We start from the raw sequence: 27369 nt of genomic DNA, 5'->3' as shown, positions 1-27369 counted from the left end.
CGTTTGAGTGCTACCCAGCTTCATTGTCCCCTTCTCTGAATCAGAAGAAATCGGGAAGCTATTCACTCCAGCAAATAGTGATTTGAGGGTCTTCTGCCAGGGACTGTGCTTATACGAGGATTGTTGCTGGGACTATAATACATAGAGTCCCTGGCCTTTTGGAGCATGAACTCTGGGAGTCAAGAGAGACATTAAAGAAATCATTAGAATAGGGGTGCCTGGGTAGCTTAGTCAGTTACGCATACAACTCTTGATTTTAGTTCAGGTCATGATCTTAGCATTGTGAGATCAAGCCCCGTGTCAGGCTCTGCGCTGAGCATGGAGCCTGCTTGAGATTCTCTCTCTCCCTGTACCTTCCACTCCCACGCTCTATCTCTTTCTCTAAAAAAAAAAAAATATATATATACACACACACACACACACACACACACGAAATTGTTAGAGTAATCAGGTGGAGTAAATAATTAGTCTGAAGAAATATTTTATCCAGTCATCGAGAGGCTTATCTTGCCTACGACACAAGTGCTTGCTTGGACATTATACCTTCAGATTCTGTTCTCATGTAAGCTCATGTGACACCGTCGGTTCATTGATCTTCTCCTTTCTTCTTACCTCTTACACAGACCACTCTTTTTTTCAGCATAGTCTTAAATTTAGGTGATTGTTTCTAATTTAAGTAGTACAGTTTATTAACAAACCTGGGCATAACTGAATGCTTTCAAGTCCTGACTATCCTAGTAATTAGTAGACCTAGGTATTCTTTATGATATTCTGAGATGTTATAAATGAGATATTCATGTGGTGAGCTCCTCTAAAAAGAAGGGGTCGCTTGGTGTCCAAACAAGTATTTGCTTGCTGTTTACTTTCACCTCCTTCCTTATGGTACTTTCTGAAAAGCTTTTGCAGTCCGTGAAGGGTTTGTATGTTTTCCAGGTTCCTCAGCTAGAGACTATTGCTTTGATTAGTTTTTCTGTAGCTTGATGTCATTCCTTCCATGCTGAGTCTAATTATCTTTACTCTGAGGGTAACTTTATTTGTACGCTCTGGAGTCATTTTTGTAGCCTCCTAGGTGATGATAAGGATTATGTTAATAGTAAGAATTGACATTTATTGAACTTTGTACTATCTTTTGGGTTCAAAGTGTTTAATATGTGTTATCTAATTAATACTCACAAGAATGCTGTAAGATACTTATCATTGTCTCCATTTTACACCTGAGGAAATTGAGACCACCTAGAGATTAAGTGATCTAAAGTCACACCCAGTGGTAGAGCCAGGATTTAAGCCAGATTCCAAACTTACTCTCTTACCAGCTATATTCTACCTGTCTTTTCAAAGAAATACAACTAAATACTAGCTTAAAATTTTTCAGGATATAAATTTCTGGGTATAAATTTTATGCATCTGGATACTTTAAAGTCAGAATCTTCAGATTTTAGCTCGTTTTGTCCATTATTTTCTTATTTTTGTCACTACTTGATTTGTAAAAATATATTCGTAGTAGTAAAGTTTTTATTTCCTTTAAAGTCTTAATAAATTGCTTCTTTCTCTTAATTCCTTAAAAATATACACTGTAACTGATCAGCAACCTCCCCCCTTCCTTTTTAGCCTATTTTCCCTACTCAGTGGAGTTTAGGTCCACATTTTTTTTATCACAGCATTTCTCTCAAGTCATGTAGAGTGTGTTATAATTACCTAGGAAAACCTGGAAAATTCAAGTGCGTTGTCTCCTTCTTTAAACCTAGTGAGTTAGGATCTCTGAGGAGTAGGGTCTAAGCATCTGTATGTTTTACAGTTTCCTACGTAGGTGCTTCTGATAAGCCTCTCTGCTTAAGGACTATGAAGTCCCAACTTCTCATAGAAGAGCAAACAAGGCCTTCTAGGATTTGGTCCCTGCTCCCTGGCTGGCCTCATTTTCCATCACTTCTTGCCTCTTACTTCATGCTCCCACAACTTAGGAACACTTGTCACTCCACAAACACCATGCTCTGATTGACCTGCAGGCCATGCATGCTATTTCCTTTGCCATGATTGTCTTCTCATTTCTTGAACTAGCTAACTTGCTCCTCTTTTTGAGACTTAGTTTTTACTTTACTTTCTCTGGGAAGCTTTCCCTCAGACTAGCCTCGTGCTAGCCAGCATGCCAGGTCACGGCATTGCTTGCTCCCCGTGAACTTCTGTCATTGCATTTACCAGTTACTAACTGCTTGGTTTGTGAATTTTTCTCCTCTTCTGGCACCTAAGTTCCTCAAAAGCAGATAGATAAAGATACCTTATTCATCTTTATATTCCTTATTCCTGACATGTGGTAGCCACTCAGTAAATACCTGTTGAAGTAAATTGTTGACTAATATTTTAAAACCAACAGATATTTGTTGGTTTTCAAACCTAGTATGACTCTTCTGCTTCCAGGATCCCTGCATTTATTAAATTCTGTAATTGATACTTTGAGTACTCTTCTTTATGTTGTTATTTTTATTCTTTTTTTCCCATTGCTTAGTGTTTACTCTGAAAGCTACATATTCTTTTAACAGAGAGAATTTTATTATTTCTATTCTTCCCTAAAGTAACTTTCCACTGTGTTGTAAGAGAAATAGAGTTTTTGCCATTTGAGTTTTACTGTTCAGCTCCTCTTGTTCGTTCTTCCACCATGGCTTATTTATCTACCTTATTTTTAAGAAATCAAAATGTACGGTTCATTTTGCCAGGTTATTTTATTTCACTGAACATTATTCTGACCCATCTGTTTTCCAAATTTTTCAAGTTTTGATTGATTCCCAGATGCACTTCTAGAATAGGTGATAGATTGTGTATATAATGTTTATAAATGTAGAACAAAATATTTGGTATCTTATCATAAAAAGGAAAGCAGCACATTCTCCTTAGTCCTTATTTTAAATATCATTTATGATAGACACCTTCACCTTAGTCATCCTTTAAATGATTACACTGCCTGTCCTCTTGCAGACCGTAGTCATAGTTTAAGACTAAAAAGAGCCCTAAGTATTATAAACTCCACAGGGGCTCCATGGTTCAATATTGTATCCTCAGCATCTAGACATGTCCCTAATATTTAGTATAAGAATAATTTTTTGAATCAATAAATATGAATCAGTATTAACTTTTTAGGGCCGATTTACAGAAAATAAAAATGTTTCCTGATAACATGTCTTCAAACATTCAAAGTACATTAAATCCTGAGGGAAATAAATTACAACCCAGACTGTATACTTTATTAACTAAAAGGATGTCATTGAGGAAGTTGGCACTGTTTTTAGCTAATGCTAGTAGAAGAGCCTATTGGAGAAAAAGTAAACAAGAGGCTTTGTGATCTCTCATCTTTATATTGGTGTGTCTTGCAAGAATCTCTTAAGTGTATTTGTATATACCTTCCGTTTCATTCTTGAAACAGCCATACTAATAATTTGTCCAAGGTGAAAACAGCAGAGCCTCTTGGCTTTCCTCAGTTCCATTGGTTACTTGTCAAGATATTTTACTGGAGGTAGTTAAAAAGTTGTTCAGAACTTTAAAAATTTACATTGTTGGCTTTAATATTGACTCTTTTCTACCACTTGTCAAGATATTTTACTGGAGATAGTTAAAAAGTTGTTCAGAAGTTTAAAAATTTACATTGTTGGCTTTAATATTGACTCTTCTCTACCATATCTATTGATGGTTTGCTTTGTTGTAGGAGCAGAGGGTTACTTTAGAAATAGGTTATCAGATTTAACATAAAATACTGGATAGCCAGTTAAATCTAAATTTCAGAGCAATACATCTTTTTAACATAAATGTCTCATGCAATATTTGAGACATACTTATACTAAAAAATCGTTTGATCTTATTTGAAATTCAAATTTAATTGGGTATTCTGTATTTTATCTGGCAACCCTATTTAGGAAGACTGCCCTGTTCTTATACCATCATTTTCCCAGAATTTCCAGGATATGTTTTACTTTGGTTTAGTTATAATGTTAAAAACATTATATTTAGCATACACCATGCTTTCTTCAGAGGACTAGCACTTAAGACCTCGCAGTGTCTAATTTTTTGCCTTGTTCTTTTAAAATTTAGTTTTTACATACTTCAGGGAAACATCTGACTTATAAGGCCTTACCTTTTTTAGTTTTTAGCCTACTTAAATATGGGCTGTAGAGAAGAGAATACAAAATAGTCTTAAAGATCATGCCAACTTGCATCAAATTTTATCCATGCCAAGAATGAAAATAAATCCCACATTGTGAGTCTGGATAGAAAGCACAACAGCCGCTTAACTGTAATTGCTGTATACCCAGTGTCTGATTACAGACAGATGTAATTACAAAGATAAATAAATAACTAGACAGGTCTTTTTATCAATATATCCCAAAATATTTCACGAAAGCCATTATGAAAATGCATTTGATAATATATATCTCTTAGGCCCACTTGGAGGGCAAGTACGTGTTTGGGTGTGTGTGTGTGTTTCGTCTTCTCAAGGGATCTGCTAATTACTTTTTCCTTTGGTTTTAACTCCTCTACTGCCTCTTTCTGTATCCATTTTAATCTGATTTCTTTGATGAAATTTTTAAAAATCATTCTTAATATGTTTGGGAGGAATGACGCCTCTGCTTTCATCCAGGAAGCAGATGCCTCTGCTTCCCCATCGTGTGGGAAGGCTTTGACCATGGAAGGGGCTCCTGTCAACACCTCCCTGACCTTCCCTCCCTGTAAGGAAACCGAGTGTTCATATTCATGTGCTTTCCTCTCACCCTCTTATCTTAGCCTTCCATACCTATCTGAGATACTCCATAGCGTCTTTCACTGGCCAGTTAGTGTTTATCACCTCACTTAGATGAAAATTCTTCCTTATAGTCATCATCCCATGGGTCAGGTTTGATTTTTCTTTTCCTCACTAAAGGCGAAGTGTAGGTGTGGTGTACAGTCTTTTATATACCAGGAGATTATTTAAATTTGTATACTATTATTTAAATTTAAAAACAACTCTAGAATGTGCAGTGCTGTGGAGCACTGTATTTATAACTTTGCCTGAAAGAATGTATAAATATCTCAGTTTATATTCATTCAGGTCCTTTTTCACTGGCTGGAAATAAATTACTGGAATTCTGCATTCAATGTGGAGTATTGGAGTTGGTTTTCTTTTTGGTAATTGCTTCTTTTTTATCCCAATTAATAATAACTTCGTCTTTTCCTCTCCAGCACAAATGTGCAGGTATGTGACAGCCCTTTCCATTGCACTCAAGAGGAGGCAAGATCAATAGTTGAACTGGTAAGGGGCAAATATTCAAAGCATCCTTTAATCTTACAAACTTCATGGGGAAATCTAGCAGAAATTCTGAAAAATCTAGCAATGAAATGTATCAAGTCTTTTGGGAAGCACAGTTAAAACATAACAGTATAATCTTTTTTTTTTTTTTTTTTTTGATCTGGAGAATTAAAAATCTTTTAGTTGAATTTTAAAATTCTGTTTTCTAAAGTACATTAACCACATTGGGGCACCTGGGTGGGTGAGTTGGTTTAAGTGTCCGACTCTTGCTTTCAGCTCAGGTCATGATCTCCTGGTCATGGCTCTGTGCTCAGCAGGGAATCTGCTTGAGGATTCTTTCTCTCCCTCTGCCCCTTCCCCCACTCATGTTCCCTTTCTCTCTCTTTTTCAAAAAAGATTAAAAAAATAAGGTACATTAACCACTTAACTAATTTCATATGAAGCTACTTTTCTTAATATCACCAATTTATTGTTTATATGCTTTAATCTCCTTGTACTGTCCTGTTCCATGAGTGACCCACCACCCTGTGTCTAAATTGTGATTGGCTGCTGGTGCATGTGCGTTTTGACTCAAGAAAAATGAAAGAACACTATTTTTCCCTTTTCTCCCATTTAGTTGGGCTGTCTTGCAAGCTCTCCTTCTAGCTAAGATGATATCCTTGAATTTTTACATATCTTAGTGATGAGGCTGCCTGGAGTCAACTGAATTTTTAGGAAATTAATGCTTGATATAGAGAGCATGAAATAAGAAAATTCACATTCAGATAATCAGGTAATACTGCCATATAAAGTGTGTTCAGGAGTGGTCGTAGGCTAGAAATCCCATTTATAAATTAAGCTTTTTCTAATCTTAAACTAATTACGAGATCGAAACTAGTGAATTTAGGTCTTTACTTCAGGAACAACAAAAATATTTACTCACTATGGCTGCTTTGAATTTTTTTCCCCACTAATTCATCAGCTGTTGAATTAGTACCTGCTGTGTGTGGTAAGATTCTAGGTACTGGGGATGCAGTATTAAGACAAGAAAAACCTCTGCCCTTGTGTAGCTAACATCCTAGTTAGGGAAATGGATAGTAAATACGCAAGGAAAATATATACAGTTGACCCTGAACAGTGCATGGGGTTAGGGGTGCTGACCCCCTGCATAGTTGACAATCCACGTATAACTTTTGACTCCCCAAAAACTTAACTACTAGCAGCCTATTATTGACCAGAAGCCTTACTGATAACATAGTTAACACATGCTTTGTATATGAATTATATATTATGTTATTACAATAAAGTAAATTAGAGAAAAGAAAATGGTACTGGGAAAATCATAAGGAAAATACATTTATGATATGTACTGTATTTATTGAAAAAAATCCACTTTTAAGTGGTCTCGCAAAGTTCAAACCCCTGTTGTTCAAGGATCAACTGTAGTGTGTCTGAATGCAATAAATACTGTTATGAAAAGTGAGCAGGGCAGAGGGGATGAAGTGCCAGGAATGGGATTAGAGTTGTAGTTACTAAAAAGGGAGTCGGGGGCAGCCTAACTAGAAGAAGACTGATATGAGTCAAGATTTGTAGAAGGTAAGAGTATTAGCCAAGTGACCATCTGAAGGAAAAGCGTCCCAGGCCACAGTCCCAAAGGCCATGAGACGAAAGGATGCCTGACATGTTCAAGAAATACCCAAGGAACCGCAGTGATTTGTGGAGTAGAGAGAGTCTGGGGGAGACAGGAGGAGGTGAGATCAGAAATGTTTGGATCTGGGGTTGGAAGTGGTCACAAATTATTTTGAAAGACCCTGTGAAATAGTCTGTAAAGACTGTCTTAAGACATTTGTTTCTTCTTCTGAATGAGATATGAAACCCCTAGCTAGTTTTAAGTGGAGGAGTAATCTGAATTGTCTTAGATGTTGACAAGATCACTCTGGCTGCATTGGTGAAAACGGATTATAGGGAGGTAGAGAAGATCTGGGAAGCCATTATTACGAATACAGGGTACAATATCAGTTTATTTTCCCCAAGTTTTCAGTTTTGTATATATGTAGGTTATATTCTGAACTTAGTTCTCATCAATATTTATTATTACTTCTTTAAGAAGAAAAATAAAGGAAAACAAAAACCTTTTTATCTTTGTCCAGGTAGTCTCTCTCTTCGTTAATCTCAGATGAAAACTATTCCACTTCAGTTTGGGATTTATAAATAAGACGTATAAAATAGATCCTTGTCTTAAAATTAGCTACAAGATTAAAGTTTCTATCTTACGTCTTGTTTTTTATTTGTTTCCTATCATATTATTAGGAAAATAATCCTCTGGAAAAAAGAATAATTGGGAGGATATGGATGTGATTTAGATAGTTGGATCTGAGGAACAAGATTAGAATTCAGAAACATTAATATCCACCTTCAATTACATGGTGTGGTAACTTTGATGTGCTTTCTAATAATGAAGGAAGTGCTAAACTGACTTTTCACTGAGAATCCAAGTGCAGAGAAATCAGTCCATCTTTACTACCTCTAATGGAGCATATCGTACATGGGATTTCACCATTAAAAATGTGTAAGTCGAAGAATTGCTCTATTAGGAACATCTAGTGACTCAGGAACCCAGATTAGATAATACTTTCTTATGAAAATTTTATTAACTTGTAATAACGAAATTCCTTGTAGTCAGAGTATTTTGACTTGACATTTCATCTCTTCAGAACCACACAGATGTTTGAATCAAAATTATTCAGGTATATATTCCCAGATCTCTGTGTTCTACTATATACTGAGCATTGCATTGATGTCAAATTACTATTAGTTTTTGTTTGTCCTTTGGTTGCTCAAAATAAAGACATTGATGTTATCCATCGAACTTGTTCACATTCTGACCACATCCATCCTGGGATTATGTGAAATCAAATTATAACCCCAAAGTTTAATGGATTTATTAGAATGACTGAATGCATTCTAACAAGTTTAATCAACAAGATCTATTTTGATAGAATACTCAGGATGAGTTGATTAGGTGAGATTTTAGGATAAATTAACTGCTCTGGCGAATGGGTACTTTTATTTTTTATTTATTTATTTATTTTTTTAAGATTTTATTTATTTATTTGACAGAGATAGAGACAGCCAGCGAGAGAGGGAACACAAGCAGGGGGAGTGGGAGAGGAAGAAGCAGGCTCATAGCGGAGGAGCCTGATGTGGGGCTCGATCCCATAAGGCCGGGACCACGCCCTGAGCCGAAGGCAGACGCTTAACCGCTATGCCACCCAGGCACCCTGAATGGGTACTTTTAAAATACAAAAAGAAAAGACATGGATTAAACTTTTGAGTGATTCATAGAACTGTTACAGGAAGCATCTACTCCTGAGTATGTATTGATCAAAGCACAATTAAGTGTAAGTAGCAATGAGATTTAAAAATCATTAAGTAGGGGCACCTGGGTGGCACAGCGGTTAAGCATCTGCCTTCTGCTCAGGGCGTGATCCCGGCGTTATGGGATTGAGCCCCACGTCAGGCTCCTCTGCCAGGAGCCTGCTTCTTCCTCTCCCACTCCCCCTGCTTGTGTTCCCTCTCTCGCTGGCTGTCACTATCTCTGTCTAATAAATAAATAAAATCTTTAAAAAAAAAATCATTAAGTAGTTACCTGATCATATGTACAGGTCGAGTAGGAAGAGTATTGTCATTATAACCAAGAAAAATAAAAGCCAACAACCGGATGAGGAGTATTTGGAAGCATTTGAGAAACGAAACAAAATAGCTACAGCAGTAATTTGTCTTGCATAGGTCAGGTCTTAAGAAGGCTAGTGGATCTGAGGAAGATAAGGAGAATTGAAATGATCAAAAGAATTACGGGATTTTGTTGATACATGTACATGTTTGAATTACTTACAATCATGAAAGGCAAGGCCGTGTCAAAGCAAGACATGGTGTGGAGCTCTCCACAGCCTGGGGTGCACAGAGGCGGAGAGCGTGGAAGGCCAGGCCACTGCGTGGGTCTCTGGCAACAGCAGTAACAGTCTGTAGTAGTTCCACCACAGGACCACCCAGTTACACGTTCGGGGGGGATAGTGTGTCTTTTTTTTTTTTAACCTTTATGTAGCTTTATAGCCAAAAAATATGGGACTTTCCCAATTCTTGAGGATGGTGTGACTAAAAATTGGAGCTTATTTCCAGGCGCAAGATTCAGAGCATTTATAGGGCACAAAGAATGTGTGTTCATGTATGTATGTGCACACATTATGTGATTTTGCCTTCCAGATCTAATATTAGTTGCTATTGATGACAATTTATTTGACTACTGGGATTTAAGATGCTACTTTTAGGATCCTACTGTATGTAAATATTTTTTTAAATATGTTAAGTCAATTGAAACAAAGTTTACAAGCTTAATCTAATAGACATATACAATTAGAGAATGCATAGTTTTTTCTAGCACGTGTGGACATTTTCAAAAATTGAGTATTAGTCCACAAATAGTTGCAAAAAAAAAATGCCGAAGAGTTGATGTCATGCAGACAACATTCTCTTGTCTATAGTATAATAAAGTTACTAATCATTTATGAAAATATTAAAAGAAAAAAACCCCAAATCCATATGTTTGGAAACTAAAAACACTTCTGAATAAGTTATACCTCAAAAAAATGAATTGTAAGGAATCATAAAATACTTGAAATTGAATGACAACTGGTCAATATATGTCAAAACTTGCACAATGCTGCAGAAACAGTTTTTGAGAGCAGTAAAATCATATAGCAGAAATGAAAATTGAGAGGCCAAATGCTGAACTCAACAATTACTCTGTTCTTTTTCTTATCTTTTAACTAAGAAAGAAAATTACAAAGAGTAGAGGAATTTGTTTTATTTTTTTTAGTGGAGGGAGGGATAGAGGGGAGTGGGAGGGAGAAGATCTGAAGCGGGCTCCACGCCCAGCACGGAGCCTGACACAGGGTTCAGTCTCACAACTGAGATCATGGCCTGAGCCAAAATCAAGAGTTGGACGCTTAACAAACTGAGCCACCCACGCGCCCCTACAGCAAATGTGTAATGAAAGGAAACAGATAATGGCAAGGATCAAATAAAACAAAAGCTGGGTTTCTTTTTTTAAGAATAATAATATAAACAAAACTATTATAGGAAGGACGAAAGAGAAAGCACAAATTAAAAATATCAAGAATTAAAGACATAATTATGGACATAGGAGATATTTAAATAATCAGAAGGGAATACTCAGATGCTTTTGGCAATACCTTTTGAGACACAGATGAAGTGACAATTTCGTTTAAAATATAAATTACCAATATTAAATCAGGAATAAATGGAAAAGTACAAATAGAGAAGTAACAGCTTAAAGAATTTTTTTAAAAAATGGAAAACATATAATCATGAAGAGGCCATTTCTCCCATATTAATTAATGAAGTCAATTGATTTTTAATTAGAATCCTAATAGAGTTTTTAGTTGAACTTGACAGGATGATCCTAAAATTTATATGGAGTGATAAAGGGCCGGGACCTTTATAGGTTTATAAAGAATTGATAAATTTAAATGAAGTTTAAAGGAAAAAAACCTGTGAACAGTTACAAGGTACCATAAAAGGAGTTAAAACATAAGCCATTGACTGGGAGAAGATATTTGCATATAAATGACAGAAGACTTAACAACTTATTCAGATCAACAAGAAAAAAATCTAGTAGGAAAAAAAAATGGGCAAACAATACAAATGGACAGTTCACAAAAGAAGATACTTAAATGGCCAGTCAATGTGAGAATTTGCTGTATCTCACCAATAATCAGTGAGATCAAACTAAGACACAACATAGTTTCATAGTTACCAGGTTTTCAAACGTGTGGAAGTCTGATTTTTCCAGGTGTTTCTAAGCAAGTGGGGAAAGGAGACCTCTCCTACTTTTGATATGTTTGATGGGAGTATAAATTGGTACAACTACTTTGAAGGCAATTAAGTAATTGTAAGTAGAGTTGAAGATACTTACAATCCACTGCTCAGAAATCGCTCTTCTAAGTACACATTCTACAGAGACACCAATACATGTGTTTATGTGATCAGACATGGCAAATTGGAAACTGAGTAAAAGTCTGTGGATAAGAACTGGGTAAATAAACCGTAGTATATTTATATGGTGGAATACTGTGCCACAGGCAAAATAAGGAAATTAGAACTGTGTGACTCTGCATGGATAAAACCTGGAAGTGCAGTGCTGGGCAGAAAAAGCTTTTGCAGCAAGACATAGTGCGTAGTATACAAAACACCCAAAGCAGTACCATATATTTTTATGGGTACAGACAGATACGGTATTCATATTTTAGAAACGTGAATAAGAACAGTAAACACTAGCATTAGCGTGGTGGTTACACGTTACTTCTGAGAAGGGAAATAAATATGATTTTAATTTCTGATGAGTAGGGAGAAAAAAAGACTTCAGTTGTAAAGTTTCTGAAATAACATTAACTCTTTCAAAAGTCTAAGAGTAGTATGTGTTAAAATTGTCTCTGCATTTTCTGCATGTTTGAAGTATTCATAAATTTTAAAGTTTGAATGCCTAGGAAAATAATAGAGAAAATTAGTAAAACCAAAAGCTAGTTCTTTTGAAATGGTCAATAAAATTGCTACATCTTTAGCCAGAATGATCAGGAAAGAAGAGAAAGAAGACAAATCTTCAGCATCAGGAATGAGACAAGTGACTTTACTGCTGATTCTACAGTTATTAGGAGAACAATAGGAAAATATTGTGAAAAACTTTATACCAGTAAATTTGACAACTTGGATGAAATGGACAGATTCCTTGAGATATGTAAATTACCAAAGTTCGCTGAAGAAGAAATAGGCATGAACAAATTAAATGTGTACTTAAAATCTTTACATAAACACACCGCTTGGCCTAGTTGGCTCCCACTACTTGTATTCAGCATCGTAGGTTCTAGCCAGTGCAGTAAAAAGAAGGGAAGGGCATCCAGCTTATGAAGGAAGGTGATATGAATGTCTGTGTAGAATATTCAATGAAATCTACCTGAAGGCTACCAGAATAAGTGATTTTAACAAGTTTGTTGCAGGATACAAGATCGATATACAAAAAAACAAGTATATTTTTATAGGCTAGCAATAAACAGTTGGAAACTAAAAATAAATATATTTACAATGGCATCAAAAGTATGAAACACCTAGGGATAAATCTAGAAAAAAAAATATGTGAAGAACCTATAAGCTATAAAGCATTGCCAACAGACATCAGAGAACTAAATTCATAGATTTATTTGTAAACATAAATATATCATGTTTATAGGTTGGAAGACTCAAATTATGATGTTCTTCTCAAAATGGATTCAGTGCAATGTCAATCAAATTCTAATACACTTTTCTATAGAAATTAACAAACTCATGTATATAAGTACCAGAGACCTAGAATAAACTAAATAACTTTATAAAGAAGAAAGTTGGAATAGTAACTTTATTTCAGGACATTTTATAAAACTATAGTAGTCCAGAGACTTAAGTAATGGTGTAAAACTAGACAAATCAATGAAACCAAATCCAGAAATAGACCTACATATATGTGGACAACTGATTTTCAAAATGACAGTCTTTTCAACGAGTAGTACTTGAACAGTTGGCTGTTCCATATGGTACCAAAGAAACCTCACTTCAATCCATACCTTGCACTGTATATATGATAATTGTCTAAAATGTATCCTAGACCCAAATCTAAAACGTAAAGCTATAAACCTATTTTGGTCTTCGGTTAGTTAGGCAGTTTTTTAGATATGGCACTAAAAGCATAACCTAATTTTTAAAATGATAAATTGAATTTCATCAAAGTTAAAAATTTCTGTTCTATAAAAAAATACTCTTAAGAGAATGAAAAGCCACATACAGTAAGAAAATATTTGAAAATCGTATACCTGATAAAGGGACTTGTACTAGAATATATAAAGAACTCCCACAATTCATTAATAAGAAAATAAAACATGTCCTCACCCCCAAAAGAAATGTGCAAAATATTTGGATGGTCGCTTTGCCAAAGAAGACATACTGAAAACACGTGAGATGATGCTCAACCTGACTAGTCATTAAGGAAATATAAATTAAAAACCACAGTGACATGCTTACGCACACTTCTTAGAATAGCTAACAGTTTAAAAGATTGGCCATTCCAATTGTTGGCAAGAATGTGGAGGAACTGGTCGTTCCATAGCCTGCTGGTTGGAATGAAAAGTGATAGAACTACTGTGGAAAAAACAATTTGGCATTTTCGTGAGAAGTTAAGCATATACCTACCATGTGATCTAGCCATTCCACTTTTAAATATTTACCCGAGAGAAATGGAAGTATCTGTCCATACAAAGACTTGTACACAAATGTTTATATCAGCTCTCTTTGTAATAGACAGCAAGTGAAAACAACCCAAGTGTCCATCGACAGATGAATGGATAGATTGTGGCATATTCAGACTGTATGTTCAGCAGTAGGAGTACTGCTCAGCAATAAAAAGAAACGAATATGTGGTACATGCTGGAATGTGGCTGAACTTAAAAAAAAATACATTGAGTGAAAAAAGGCAGACATATCATACATATTATACTGTTTATATAAAATTTTAAGAAATGCAAATGCTCGTGTGTAGTGACACAAAACATCATTGGTTGGAGAGTTTGGGAGAGAGCCAGGAAGGAAAGATTTCACAATTTCCTTTATAGGGACAGGAGGAAGTTGGGGGTAGTGGGGAATATGTTTATTATCTTGATTGCGATGATGACTTCATGAGTGTGTGTATAGGTCCAAACTGACTAAACGATATGTGCACCATTTATTTTATGTCAGTGTTAGTCCAGTGAGTTTCTTTATGGAAAAAAAAAGTTCCAGAGTCAGACTGTCTAGGTCCAAATACCAGGTCTTTCATTCATAACTTAAGGCAAATTATTTAACTTATTTATGCCTGGTTTCTTTATTCATAAAATGGAGCTAAAAATAGTATCTTCCTTATAAGAGTTATTGCAGAGAACCGAATGAGATAATCCAGGTAAAATGTGAAGCAGCTAGAAAGTGTTCGATACATGTTGGGTTTTAACGTCACTATTGGCATTAATGTTGTCGAATTAAATTTTTAGACCTCAGAGAGAAAAATCCCTTCAATTCCAGCTTCTTGAATACTTCCAGTGATGAGGCTGTGACTCCTTCATGAGATAGCCCATCCCATTGTTGGATATTGGAAAAGTCTTTGTGACTAATTTAAATTATTCAATGAGAATCAGTCCTATATTCAGAGGCTTAAACAGGAAGAAAGGGAAGAGGAAACAGAAGAAGTTAGTTTCCACAACATAACAACTTACTCTAATACTTAACCACTTTTCCCATCTGGGAATTTTTTCCCCAGAATTTTCCCTATGCTTCTATTTAAGCACTTTCCTTGTATTCTCCTGAGGAAATGGAAAACCTCTAGGCATCATGCAAAGTTGGGGAAAGTTTGAATTAGGTAATTTGTAAGGTTTTTTAGTATTTGGTGACTGTAGTCATTTTACTGGGGGGGGGGGGAAGAGAATTGACCTTTGTGAGTTTGCACACACAAACTCAGTGCATGTAGGACTTTAGAAGGAACCAGACTCATTGCTAAAGAAATTCCCAGACCTGCCTCAGGCCCTACACAACCTGGTAGCCACAGGGATTAAAATTCTTAGAATTTAGGATTCAGGGCAAAGAGAAAAAGTAAGCACACTCCCGCTCAGTTGCAGGGCCCACTCTCATGATACTGTGAACCTTTAGCTCACAGGAGTGGTAGAAAGCCCTAGAAACTTCTGGAACCGTAGGAGAGAGTACCGCCCAGAGAAGTCTCAGCAGCCGTAGTGTGACTTTGTTTCTGCCTTCACTGGGCCAGGTTTCCCCTAAAAGCAGTCTCAGGAAACCTGGAGCACACAAAACTCAGAGATGGCCATGATGACGGTTCATGGGTTCATGAGTAGTGCATTGAAGGAGAAGAGAAAGGGGGAAATTTCTACTTTAATTAAAAAATGTTCTGGCTACATTTGGTAGACTTACTTTCTTTAGTGGAGCAGTGGTATCTGTAGTGTTGTGTGAAATTTGGGACGGCGATTTTGTGTTTGATGTCAGGACTCCTCAGCTGAATGTTAAAGAGCACTACACTAGAATCAGATCCTGGTTTATCCAAAAGAGACATTTTTAAAAATTTCAATACTGAATTACCATAAAGATGTTCCCTTTTGGCTTCTTAAAAGCTCACTCTGCATCACCACTCAAAGGTGAACAAAACAAATGAAAATAAGGTCAATCATTGTGTTCAATTCTAGCCAATTATATACATTATTGAAAGGAAGGCGAAGTAGATTAAACTTACATAACCTAAAGTACTCTACATTTTGTCTATGAATAACTAAGAATTGGTCATATTTTGCTGGGTTTCTAAAGCAAAAATCAGAAAAGAAATGTAAAAGTAAAATTAACGTACAGCAACTGTCTTATGAGCTATGGAAATATAATGCAGGAAGAGAATAGTCAAGATAATTTAATTCAGCTACATTCCTGCTATACCTGAATGAAAAACTGGGAACTTTTTGTCCCTTTAATTTTGAACCCTTATAATAAAGTGAAAGAATATCAATTCTTATATAGGAAAGCACAGTTTTATATTGTTTCAACCAATGTATCATGTTAGTTGATTAAGTTGAACAGACGTAACCTGCAATTGAAGATGCTTGTAGGGACCTGGGGGAGTTATTTGAAAGAGAGACACTAAGTACAGGGCAGTTGTGTTAATGGTTCATAGCAACTTAAAATACAGGTTAAGCATGAATTGGGCAGAAGCTAGAGTAAGCTTTCTTTGGTGGGTAAAAGAAAGAGGAATACTTTGGTAATACAAACTCTAGATTAGTTTGAAAGAAAGATATGAATATTCATGAGAAGTATTTTTGGAGTGGGGAAAAGGAAAGAAGATGGCGTTTTTAGAATAAGAGTATAAATAATACTGTTTTGTGGAGAATTTATATTAGATGATTAGAGGGTGCACACATTTTTCCCAGTAAGTAACTGAAAATGCTTTCTTCGTTTCTTACTATGAAAATGTGGTGGTGACTCCTGACAGTGAGAGTTGGGATTGGGTCCCTTCTAGGTGCTCCTCTGTGCTGCTCTGAGTTCTTCCACCTTTTGTAAGCAGGTGTGTGGTGTGTTGGTACTTTAAGAATCAGGAAGCCATTGACTGCAGGTGAAGAATTGAAGAGCAGATGTGTCTCATGAACCCTTTGTTTTCAAATTTAAATGTTGATCTCTCTTTTGGCATATGTTAATATGGAAAAATCTTTAAAAAAAAAAAAAAAAGAGCCCCAAACTATAGGAGTTCTTATCTCTGCATGTTCAACTTATTGGTGATGTTTATTTTCTTTTTTATAAGGCTTTGTACATACTGAATATATTCTACTAACCAAGAAATACATTTTAGGATTGAAGAAATAAGGCGGTGTCTGACTGGCTCAGTTGGTAGAGCACATAACTCTTGATCTTGGGGTTGTGAGTTTGAGCCCCACGTTGGGTGTGGCAATTACTTAAAAATAATCTTTAAAAAAAGAATGAAGAACTAAGAACATTTTATTTTTAAAGATTTTACTTATGTGAGAGGGAGAACGCATAGGGGGAGAGAGAGAGAAAAAGAGCACGAGTGGGGGCAACTGTGGGCAGGCAGAGGGAGAGGGAGAAGCAGGCTCCCCAACCGAGCAGGGAGCCCGATGCAGGACTTGATCCCAGGACCCTGGAGTCATGACCTGAGCCAAAGGCAGATGCTTAACCAACTGAGCCACCCAGGCGTCCCTGGCAATTATTTTTAAAATAAAATGTAATGATAAATGTTTTAGCTAGAGTAGTTTGTCTGTTTCTATCCTGTAATACGTTTTAGGTTCATGAGAAGTTGCTCAGTTATTCTCTTTTATACAGGCGTACCTCACTTTATTGTCCTTCACAGATCCTGCATTGTCTACATACTGAGGTTTGTGGTAACGGTTAAGCAAGTCTGTTGGCTCTGTGCCACTTTTCTAAAAGCGTTTGCTCGCTTTGTGTCTCTGTCACGTTTTGGTAATTCTCACAGTATTTCAAACTTTTTTATTTGTTTTGGTAATTCTCACAATATTTCAGACTTTTTTATTATATTTGTTATGGTGATCTGTGATGAGGGAGCTTTGATGTTACTATTGTAATTGTTTTCGGGCACCAGAGACCACACTCATAAAAGACAGTGAACATAATGGATAAATGTTGTGTGTGTTCTGACTGTTCCACTCTCTGGCAGTTTCCCATGTGGCCCAAAGAGAGCCTTTCCTGTTGCCCGAGACACAATAATATTGAAATTAGGCCAATTAATAACCCTACAATGGCCTCTGAGTGTTCAAGTGAAGGGAAGAGTACCACATCTTTCTTTTTAAATCAAAAGCTAAAAACGATGACGCTTAATGGAGAAGGCACATGTCGAAAGCCAAGACAGGCCAAAAGCAAGGCCACTTGCTTCATAAAATTAGCTAAATAGTGAACGCAAAGGAAAAGTTCTTGACTACTGCAGTGAGCATCCAAGTGGTAAGACAGCAAAACAGCCTTAGTGCTGCTGCGGAAAAAGTTGGAGCGGTCTGGACAGAAGATCAAACCAGCTACGACATTCCCTTAAGCCAAAGCCTAATCTAGAGGAGGGCCCTAATTTTTCTCAATTCTGTGAAGGCTGAGAGAGGTGAGGAAGCTGCAGAAGAGAAGCTGGAAGCTAGTAGAGATTGGTTCATGAGGTTTTAGGAAAGAAGCCGTCTCCATAACATAGAAGTTCAAGGTGAAGTAGCAAGTGCTGATGTAGGAGAAGCTGCAGCAAGTCAGCAGAAAGTCTAAGATAACTAACAAGAGTGGTGACACGGAACAGCGGGTCTTCAGTGTAGATGAAACAGCCTTATATTGGAAGACGATACCATCTACAACTTTCATAGCTGGAGAGGAGAAGTCAGCACTTGGCTTCCAGAGCTTCAAAGGACAGGCCGACTTGTCAGGGGCTAATGCGGCTGGTGACTTAATTGCCATCCCAAAATCCTCAGACCCTTAGATTATGCTAATAACTCTACTTGCTCTGTGCTCTGTAAATGGAGCAACAAAGCCTGAATGACAGCACATCTGTTTACAACATGGTTTACTGAATATTTTAAGCCCACTGTTGAGATCTACTGCTTAGAAAAAAAGATTCCTTTCACAATATTATTACTCCTTGACGATGCATCTGATCAGCCAAGACAGCTGATGGTAATGTACAGTGAAATTCGTGTTGTTTCCATGCCTGCTAACACCACATGCATTCTGCAGCCCATGGATCAAAGGAGTAATTTGGACTTTCAAGTCTTACTACTTAAATACATTTCATAAAGCTGTAGCTGCCACCGAGAAGTGATTCCTCTGATGGATCTGGGCAAATTAAATTGAAAACCTCCTAGAAAGGATTCACCATTCTAGACGCCATTAAGAACATTTGTAATTCAAAGGAAGAGGTCAAAATATGCACGTGAACAGGCGTTTGGAAGAAGTTGACTCCAGCCTTCTTGGACGACTTGCGGATCAGGACTTCAGTGGGGCAGGTGGCTGCAGATGCGGTGGGAACAGCACGAGAACTGGAATGACACGTGGAGTTTGAAGATGGGCCTGAATTGCTGCGATCTCTTGGTAAAAGTTGAATGGATGAGGAGTTGCTTATTGTGGGTGAGCAAAGAAAGTGGTTTCTTGAGATGAAATTTGTTCCTGGTGAAGATGCCATAAAGATTGTTGAAATGACAACAAATGACTTAAAATATTACATAAAGTCAGTTGATAAAGTAGCGGCAGGGTTTGAGAGTATTAACTCCAGTTTTGAAGCAAGTTTTACTGTTGGTAAAATGCTATCAAACAGCATCACATGCTGCAGAGAAATGACTCACGAGAGGAGGAGTCAGTCGATGTGGCAGACTTCATTGTTGTCTTATTTTAAGAAACAGCTGAGCCACCCAAACCTATGGAACCACCAGCCTGATCAGTCAGCAGCCATCAACATCAAGGCAAGACCCTCCACCGGCAAAAAGATTATAACTCACTGAAAGCTCAGGCGATGGTTAGCATTTTTTAGCAATAATTTTTAAGTTAAGGTATGTACATTGTTATTTTAGATATAATGCTGCTTATTGCACACTTAATAGACTAGAGGGTATACATAATCTTTACTAGGAGATCAAAAATTCATTTGATTGACTTTATTGCAATATTTGCATTATTGCAGTGGCAGAACCCGACTCGCAGTCTCTCTGATGTATGCCTACATACCACACGTTTCCTTCCTCTGAAATGTTTGGCAGCTCCAGCAAGAAGCAGCTGCTCATTTTAAACAGGAAATCTGAACAGCTAACTTTCCAACAAACTTTGTAATAGATGACCTGCACAATTGAAAGAGCATACCAATTTCAAAGAATAAACAAGTTACTCCGTCTTATTGTCTGTGTAGTAAAACAGCCATCAAATCTCAGAGGCCTGCTCTGAATGAGTGTAATTTTTATACTGTGGTGGTACTTTTCACACCCAGGTTTACATAAGTTGGATCATCCTCCAGACTAACCATCGTTAAGCATTTTCTCTGTGCTAGGAAGCTGAACAGAATATTTCCTTGTTTTCTTTTTTTTTCTTTTTTTTTTTGAAGTACTTGGAAATCTCTAGGATGTTTTACATAGAATTTATACGGAGGTTTTCTTTATTTACATTGTTACATCATTTTTCTATGACAGAACATAAAGAATATTTGATTAGCTTTTTTCTTAAAGAGTAGAAGGAAAAATAACGTTTAATCATAAATAAAGTATTTATGATTCAGAGGAATGTGTTAGGGTGCTCCAAAGAAACAATAGGATTTGTAGATATATGTAAAAAGGGATTGTGGAGGCTTAATGAGTCCAGAATCTGGTGAGTAGGCCAGCAAGCTGGAGACAGATGAAGTGCAAAGGTAGTTTGCTGGAAAATTTTCTCTTGCTTGGGGAGGTTGGTCTTTTTGTCCTAGTCATACCTTCAACTGATTGGTTGAGGCCCACCCACATTATGGAGGGCAGTCTGCTTTACTGAGAGTTTACCTATTTAAATATTAATCTCAGCTACAAACACCCTCCATGTTGACACATTAACTATCACAGGGACTATTTCAATGTTGCTGAAATTTCAGTTTTTCTCCTACTGACCTGTTCTTATTCAGTACTGCCCTTAGACCTAAGCAAGGAAGGCCCTGCTTTGCTCTGGCCTTCATCACTTATATCCCTCCCCACAAGGCAAGACCAAGGGACCAAAGTTGTGCATTCACCAGGAGCTAACCCACACTCCGTACCACCCTCTAGCTACTCAAAATCCTGGAATTCTTTACCCGGATACTTGCAAGCCTGTATCCAGGGTCTTCATGGGCATCTCCCCAAGTCCATGCTCATTCCTTTGTGAACAGTGTGCTCACTGTTACTTCTGCAGGGGCCATTGGGTGGCTTTTCGGAGATGGGGAGTACAAAGATGTGTGGGCTCGGATTTCTGCCCTTGTGCAAGTGAGGCCCGTAATCCAGACTGGAGCCTGGGGACGGAAGAGAAGTGGGGGAGGATGAGGGATGTGTGCCTCTTTTCCTGACTCTGCTGTACTCAGGCAGCCTCTGGAGTGTCTAGAATGCTAAACAGAGGGCTTCCAAGTCATTACAAAAATATATTTCTCAAGATAGGAGGGTGGAGCATACTTTATACTCCATCACTTCGTTAGCTTGATTTATAACTTTTTAGTATTCACACGTATGGTATACAGTCTTGCCTTTGTACCTTTGCCCCAGACCTCAAATGTTAGAAGGAGATCTCTTTCCTGTTGAGGATGAGCAAAATCAGAGAATTAAAAGTTGATTATTAAATTGGAAATCTCAAATGTGTCATAAAATCAGGATAGTGGTTTTCCCGAGGGGAGAAAAAGTTATGATTAGGGAAGGGCCTGGCCTATTCTGTTTCTCGACTTGGGTGGTGATTACATAGATGTTTATTCTTGGGCTTTGTGCATTCCTCTCCATGGATGAGGGATCGCTCAATAAAATGTTCAAAAACAAAACAAAACACAAAAACCTAAAAAATGTATTGTTCCTAATTAAGAAAAAAAGTCTGATATCTCAGAAAAGCCTTTCTTTCAGACTCGTCTATCACAGACTATACTGCATTTGTTCTAAAAATCTTGGCCTAGTCATGGAAATAAACAGAAAAATTCATATAAATGCTCTAGAGAACAGCTAAATAAATTATATAGTGTGGTGTGTGTGTGTGTGCGTGCATGTGCATGACGTGTCTAGGAATGTGTGTGTGGGATTTTTGTCTTCTAGTCCTCAGCCAGAGAAGCAACTGAAAGAAAACCTCTCCCTCACTCCTCTTGGCATTCTCAGTACTTCCCATGGGTTAATGAGAAAAATATTTTCAAGCGTCCTTTTTTTATTTGACTCTAAATCTGTGGTTTGTTTATCCAAAAGAAGCAGCAATGATAATTAAAGGCAAAGAGGAGTACTTACTTTTTTCAGGTTAAAGAACCAATTCAGGTAAAGTTCTATAGTTTCATGAAAAAAAAATTGTGGAGGTAGTTTCCACATCTAAGTATTCATAACAGGGACTTTTCTCTGTTGTTACCTTTCAGGTGTCACCGTCACCGAATAAGGAAAGTAAGGAAGAAGGTATGGTATATTTGGGTTCTTGAGGAGCGAGATGTATAAATTTGTTTATAGTGGTGGAAACCAGAAAAAGTACAATAGATCAATTTAAAAGTTATATAAACCAAGTAAAATACTTTTTAAAATAGTCATTAAAATGTTCAGATGAAATCAATTATTTCCTAATTTCAGAAAATGAGAAGGAGTACATATATTACTTTCAGGCTAGAAAATAGTTTGATTGTGTTAGTGACTTTTTTGGTGAAGTACTGAGAGGTTTCAGGTAGTTCTGATAAATTTAATGAGACTCCAGATATCTGAATTTGGGAGATTTTCTTTGTTATCTCATCATTTTAATGAATCATTCATTTTAAATAAGTATCTTAAAATCAAAATTTATAGTAGGATTGAAAAAACTATATTCAGTACTGTATTTTGTTACCATTATTTGAAGCTGTTTTGAGAAACAAGTAAAATGTGTAGTAAAAATTTCAGAATATAAGCATAGGCAGAAAGCATTCATCTTTGAAGCTTTGCAAGATTTTTGGCCCTTTGTTTTAATATAAAACATTAGAAGAGCATGCAACTCGCAAAATTGGAGGAAAAATGAGAACTATTTACTCTGTCAAGTTCTACGATGTTTAGAAAAGAGCAGATCTGTAGACATTTCATGGGAAAGCAAGTTATATTCCTTATATGGGAAACTAACAGACTGTTTCTTTGCAATACTATCCCATTTTGGATATTTGACAGGCAGTCAAGTTTTACAGTACAAGGTTTTCCTAGACCTTTCATGCTGTAGCGGGGACACTAACTTCTGTGTTACTCAGTAGAGACTAAAATGACCCAGAAAGATGTAGGGAATAAAATGGAAGGCTCTGGAATTTTTAGCACAGTTTTATATAAGGCTGGAGCCAAATGAGAGAACTTAGAACAAGAGTTTAAAGGGGAGTAACTTGAAATGGGGAAATGTGTTGTACCGAGCTTATGATTGCTTTTCTCTGTCTAAATACTTCTAAAGTTCTAAATTAAATTTGTCTTCCCTCCTCTCTCCCTCCCTCACTCTTGACCCCTTCCTTGACACCCTCTTCCCCATTTCAGACACACAGCAAGTGTGGCACTTCCTTGACAAGTGATTCGAACATTTGAAGTTCTGCCATCAAGATTCCAATCTCCAAGGACCCCGCGACTCCCTCTCCCCCAAGTGCTAGCAACAGGCCGATCTATGAGAGTTTACTGACTTCCTGTTGAAACTTCTTTTTTTCCCCCCCAGCCTTTTTTGAGATATACAATATATAAATAAAGAGTGATATTTTTAAATTATTCGGATATTTATTGATATGAAAAGATTTTGTTTAATTTCATAGCAGAAATTTAGAAGCATTGAGTTTTGACCAGTTCTAATTTCTGTGGCTGAAAGGAACCCATCAGTTTTGTTAGCTTTTATTTCTATAGGTTAAGACAGAAATTACAAGTTTAGTAAGTTACTTAGATTGTTGTACATAATTATTCTCATTTTCATACCATATTATCTTTTTTCAGCTTGCTGGTGGAAACTTTCTTTAACCAAACTCTGTCCTCTTATTAGGCCTGTGTAAATGTGTTTACATTTATTAAGGCTCTTTCCTCGAATTTATTATTTTAGAGGGCCTAGACGTCTCTGATTCTCATTCAGTCCCCTCAGTCTCAGTTCTCATCTCTCTGGCGATGATCTGAGGTCTTCATAAGAAGCCCAGGTCTCTCACCTGAGGTCTGTCTCTTGGATGCCTGCAACCCCTCTGGTCTAGAACTGAATGCTCTTATCTTCCCTCGTTCTTCAGCAGTGGAATTCACATTCTCCTAGCCCCCCACTCAAACCCTTGAAATCATATTGAACTTCCTCCTGTCTTCATTCATGAAGATCATCTAAATGTTTCTCGGCCCTCTCCATTCCTTCCCACCCACACCATGCTGGTTTCCCCTCTGATTTCACTGGGGTCCTTGGGCCAGCCTCCCAGCCCCTCTCCATGCCTCCAGGATCCAGACCCCGGCCTCAGCCCCATTGCTCTCGCTCCATTTCGTGCCTTGTCTCCTGAGTGAGTTGTGCGGTCTCTGGCTTTTCTCCCTTTCATGCCATCCTCTACATTGCTAGTTTTTTTCCCTAAAGCAAAGGTCTTGCCTTGTTATATTTTTCTCAAAATACCTTCAGTGGCTTTCCATGTTCTGCAGAGTAAGAATCAGACCCTCTGATTTCCAGGAGCCCCACTGTCCAGCCACGCCGTGCTACTCACTCCTCCTCCAGCACATCTCGTCTGCTCACACTCCCCTTACTGTGCTGCTTCTGCCAATTCTGTTCAGACCTCTTCTTCCCCTTTTCTCTTTCTGTTACCGTCCTGAGCATGTTCTGTTTGCATAATATGTTTTGAAGTTTACAAAGCGCTGTTACAATAGCTACCATTTCTCGAGCATCTGTTGTGTGGTAGGTTTTAGCTGTCATGCATGCACATGCCCTGTGTGGTGGAGATTGCCCCCTTCATATCGAGGCTCTGAGAAGTTCTGTAACTTGCCTAAGATCACACGGTAAGTTTCAGAGCCAGAATTAGAACTCTTGACAGTATGGCTCTAAATCCCGTGTTTTTCCACCCTGCTGTGCGCGCTGCTTCCCTTGTGATGTAGGCAAAGCTCAGAGCGGGCCTGCTTTACGGATGAGCACACAGGCCCAGCGGGCTTAAGCCATGCACCCAAGTGACACAAGGGTTCACTGGAGACCTCTTTGGGAATGTGCGAACTTTGGAGGACATCTAAGAATGTGAGGAGAGCGTCTGTTGTTTTTAATCTTATTTATTGTACATTGATTTTTGTATGTTGTGGGAATAATAAAGCATAGAGGAAAATAAGGAAGAACTATTTTTGCAGTAGTTGTAAACAATAAGCTGAGTTATCAAAGGACAAATTAATGGGCTTGTGGCATGTGGTGTATCAATCTCCCGAAAGTTGGAAGAGAGAGGCCACGTCTGGTGGGGAAGCTCACACCTGTTTGACTCCTCTCCTTCTAGACGTCAGTAGTACTTAGCTGCTACCTGTTAGTGAGCCTTGCTGATCTCAGTACAGTTAATCAAATTTGTCTTCACAGTATACAATTTTGCAGTTACAATCTTAATAAACATCTTGAATTTTGATTTTTCTCTTATAGGCATCTTTCTACATTGCTACATGGCCATCATTATAATGATGACAGTTATATTTAATTGAATGGCTATTTCATGATTGTTCCATAGTGTCTTCCAGACTAGATCTGAGCCCTTTCCCATGGAACAATTATATTGGATAGATTTTATACTATATGGTTATAAAGGAGAGTTCCTGGAAAAGGAAGAGGAAATCATTGTTAAAATTGCCTACAACAAATTAGGAAACCAAAAGTGACCCGTGGATGGATTTAGGGAACGCCCACAGCTGGTACCCCTGGATGTGAAAAATCAAAGGGGTAGACTATCGAGGATTCATTTTTCTCAAACTTGCTGCTATTATAAGTGTCTGAAATTTTTCTGAGGTGTTATTTTTCACATACAGACAACCATTTCATACATGGTACATTTAATTTCACTCCATTGTGCAGAAGGAGTGCACTGAATTTCATAAAACCCATTTCTCCATCATGGACTACATGTATCTTTAGCAGTTTGCATACTCATTACTAGCAGCATTCGGCGATTTATTCCCAGAAGAGGGATTATTGCATTGTCATAGATAAAGACGTCTTGTGACTGCTCATTTATCTTTATTATTTATGAGTACTATCTTTTTATGGAGTGGATCACATCTGTAAATTTTGGGTAGTGTCTTTTCTCATCCTCCTTGTACATTCTGTTCAAGGCGTGTATCAGGGTTTGCCTGTGGGGTCTTCGAAACACCAGCTTCAGAATCACTTAGAATCCTTCTTAAGAATCTTTCTAGCTTTCCCTAAAAATATGTTAAATCAGAATTTTGGGGGAGAGGGCCCCAAATGTTTTCCCCTCATCCTCACGAGTCTTACAAATTTAAGTTTTAAACCCATTGGTTTAGATAATCGAGGGATAGATCAAACTGGGAATTTCTCAGTTGGTGTTCTGCTTGAGACTGCCCCTAAGAAGAGGAGACAGAAACTAGATGTGTGCCTTTGTAGTGGGCTTATGCACAGAAGGTTATCATTACCTCCTGGTAGGAAGAAAAAACCAAAAGGGAACAATGTGAATACTAAGTCTAGTGTTAAATATTCAATGTGTTTTTGGTTTCAGATCAGAAAAATTTATACCCAATGGGAATAACTTTTGATTTCTAAGTTATCAAACTGGGTGGATGAAGTAACTGAGCGCGGAAGAATCGGTCCCCGCAGCAGCACCGCACCTGGCATCTGTCTTCCTAAGGCACCGTGACAGAGAAGCCTCTGCTTCTGACGTGACAGCCGGAGAGGAGTCGCAGCGGTCGGCTGTGCTCTGGCAGGAGCAGGAGACCGCGGCGGCGACAAGACACAAGAGCTGAGTAAAACGTGTGAGGCCAGCTGCAGGCTAGAGCTTCTGCCGTTGGCCTGAATTTACCCTATTTGGATGACCTGTGAGAACAAACCACTTCTCAGATTATTCCCCAGCTTAAAGGGAGCCAGGAGCCCAGTGCAGCCAGGAGAGAAGGCATACGCTGTTCTTCCCTTCAGTCTAAAAATCTTGATTGAGCTCTCTGTGTCAGGACCGACAATGCATCTTTCAGTCATACCCCAATGCCACGACTCCGAAGGTATCCTGGTACGCCCCGAGGGGAAAGCCGTCAGTGCGTCTCTTCTCTGTTAAGAATACCCAATACATCAAGGACTCTTTCCCCTTTCTGAGTACCTGGTTGCAAAGGGTTGAAGCATGCAGAGAGATTAGGGGCTTTTAATGACATCAGTCCTGAATGCATCTGGTTACAATGATTTTAATTAGCCAACCCTCTGTTTCTAGAAATGCTTCCTCTATTTTGCTATTTTAAAATGTAGCCGTAATTTATTGACTACCTATATACGTGCCAGGTCCTATCCCCAGTTCTTCGTCTATGTCAGCACAGAACATACAAAAGTCCCTGCCCTTGTGCGCCTTGCATTTGTGTGGGGAAGACAGAGCGTGACCATTGTAGGTAACGTGTATCCTATTTTATACGTAATTTATATCCAGCCTGTGTTCAGACGTAGGAGTGGGAATTGAAATTTAAATGGAGTAGGTCAGGACAGGCCTCACTGGGAAGGTGACGGGCGGGTGGAGGATTGAAGAGAAGCAGGAGTGGGCCCATGTGGGTCTCTGGGGGAGGAGCACTGAGGCTGAGGGGACACCAGGAACAAAGGCCCTTAAGCAGGAATGTGGGGGGCTTGCAGGAGAACAGCTGGAGTAGCAGAGAGGAGGTCCCGCAGGTAACAGGGAGAGAGAGCAAACAGGGCCTTGC

The 27369-nt window shown here is 37.9% G+C and overlaps 1 protein-coding gene across 4 annotated transcripts in view; it reads left to right on the top strand.

Moving 5' to 3' along the window:
• The window catches only part of PPA2 (inorganic pyrophosphatase 2), a 79282-nt gene extending 56017 nt beyond the window's left edge, over window positions 1-23265 (top strand). For 3 of the 4 annotated variants that reach the window (XM_045799233.2, XM_087866378.1, XM_045799232.2), the window contains 3 exons: window positions 5200-5269; window positions 21930-21966; window positions 23044-23265. In XM_045799233.2, the coding sequence (XP_045655189.2) occupies window positions 5200-5269; window positions 21930-21966; window positions 23044-23078 (142 nt within the window). In that variant the 3' untranslated portion in view covers window positions 23079-23265. Of the gene's footprint in view, window positions 1-5199; window positions 5270-5882; window positions 6039-21929; window positions 21967-23043 lie in introns of all 4 variants that reach the window. The other variant, XR_006779937.2, reaches the window with a different exon arrangement.
• The last annotated feature ends 4104 nt before the right edge of the window (window positions 23266-27369 follow it).

Source organism: Ursus americanus, chromosome 13 (assembly GCF_024610735.1).
Source record: "Ursus americanus isolate L20-20 chromosome 13, mUrsAme1.1.p, whole genome shotgun sequence".
Classification (NCBI taxonomy): Eukaryota; Metazoa; Chordata; class Mammalia; order Carnivora; family Ursidae; genus Ursus; species Ursus americanus.
This window is presented reverse-complemented; position numbering and strand designations above follow the sequence as displayed.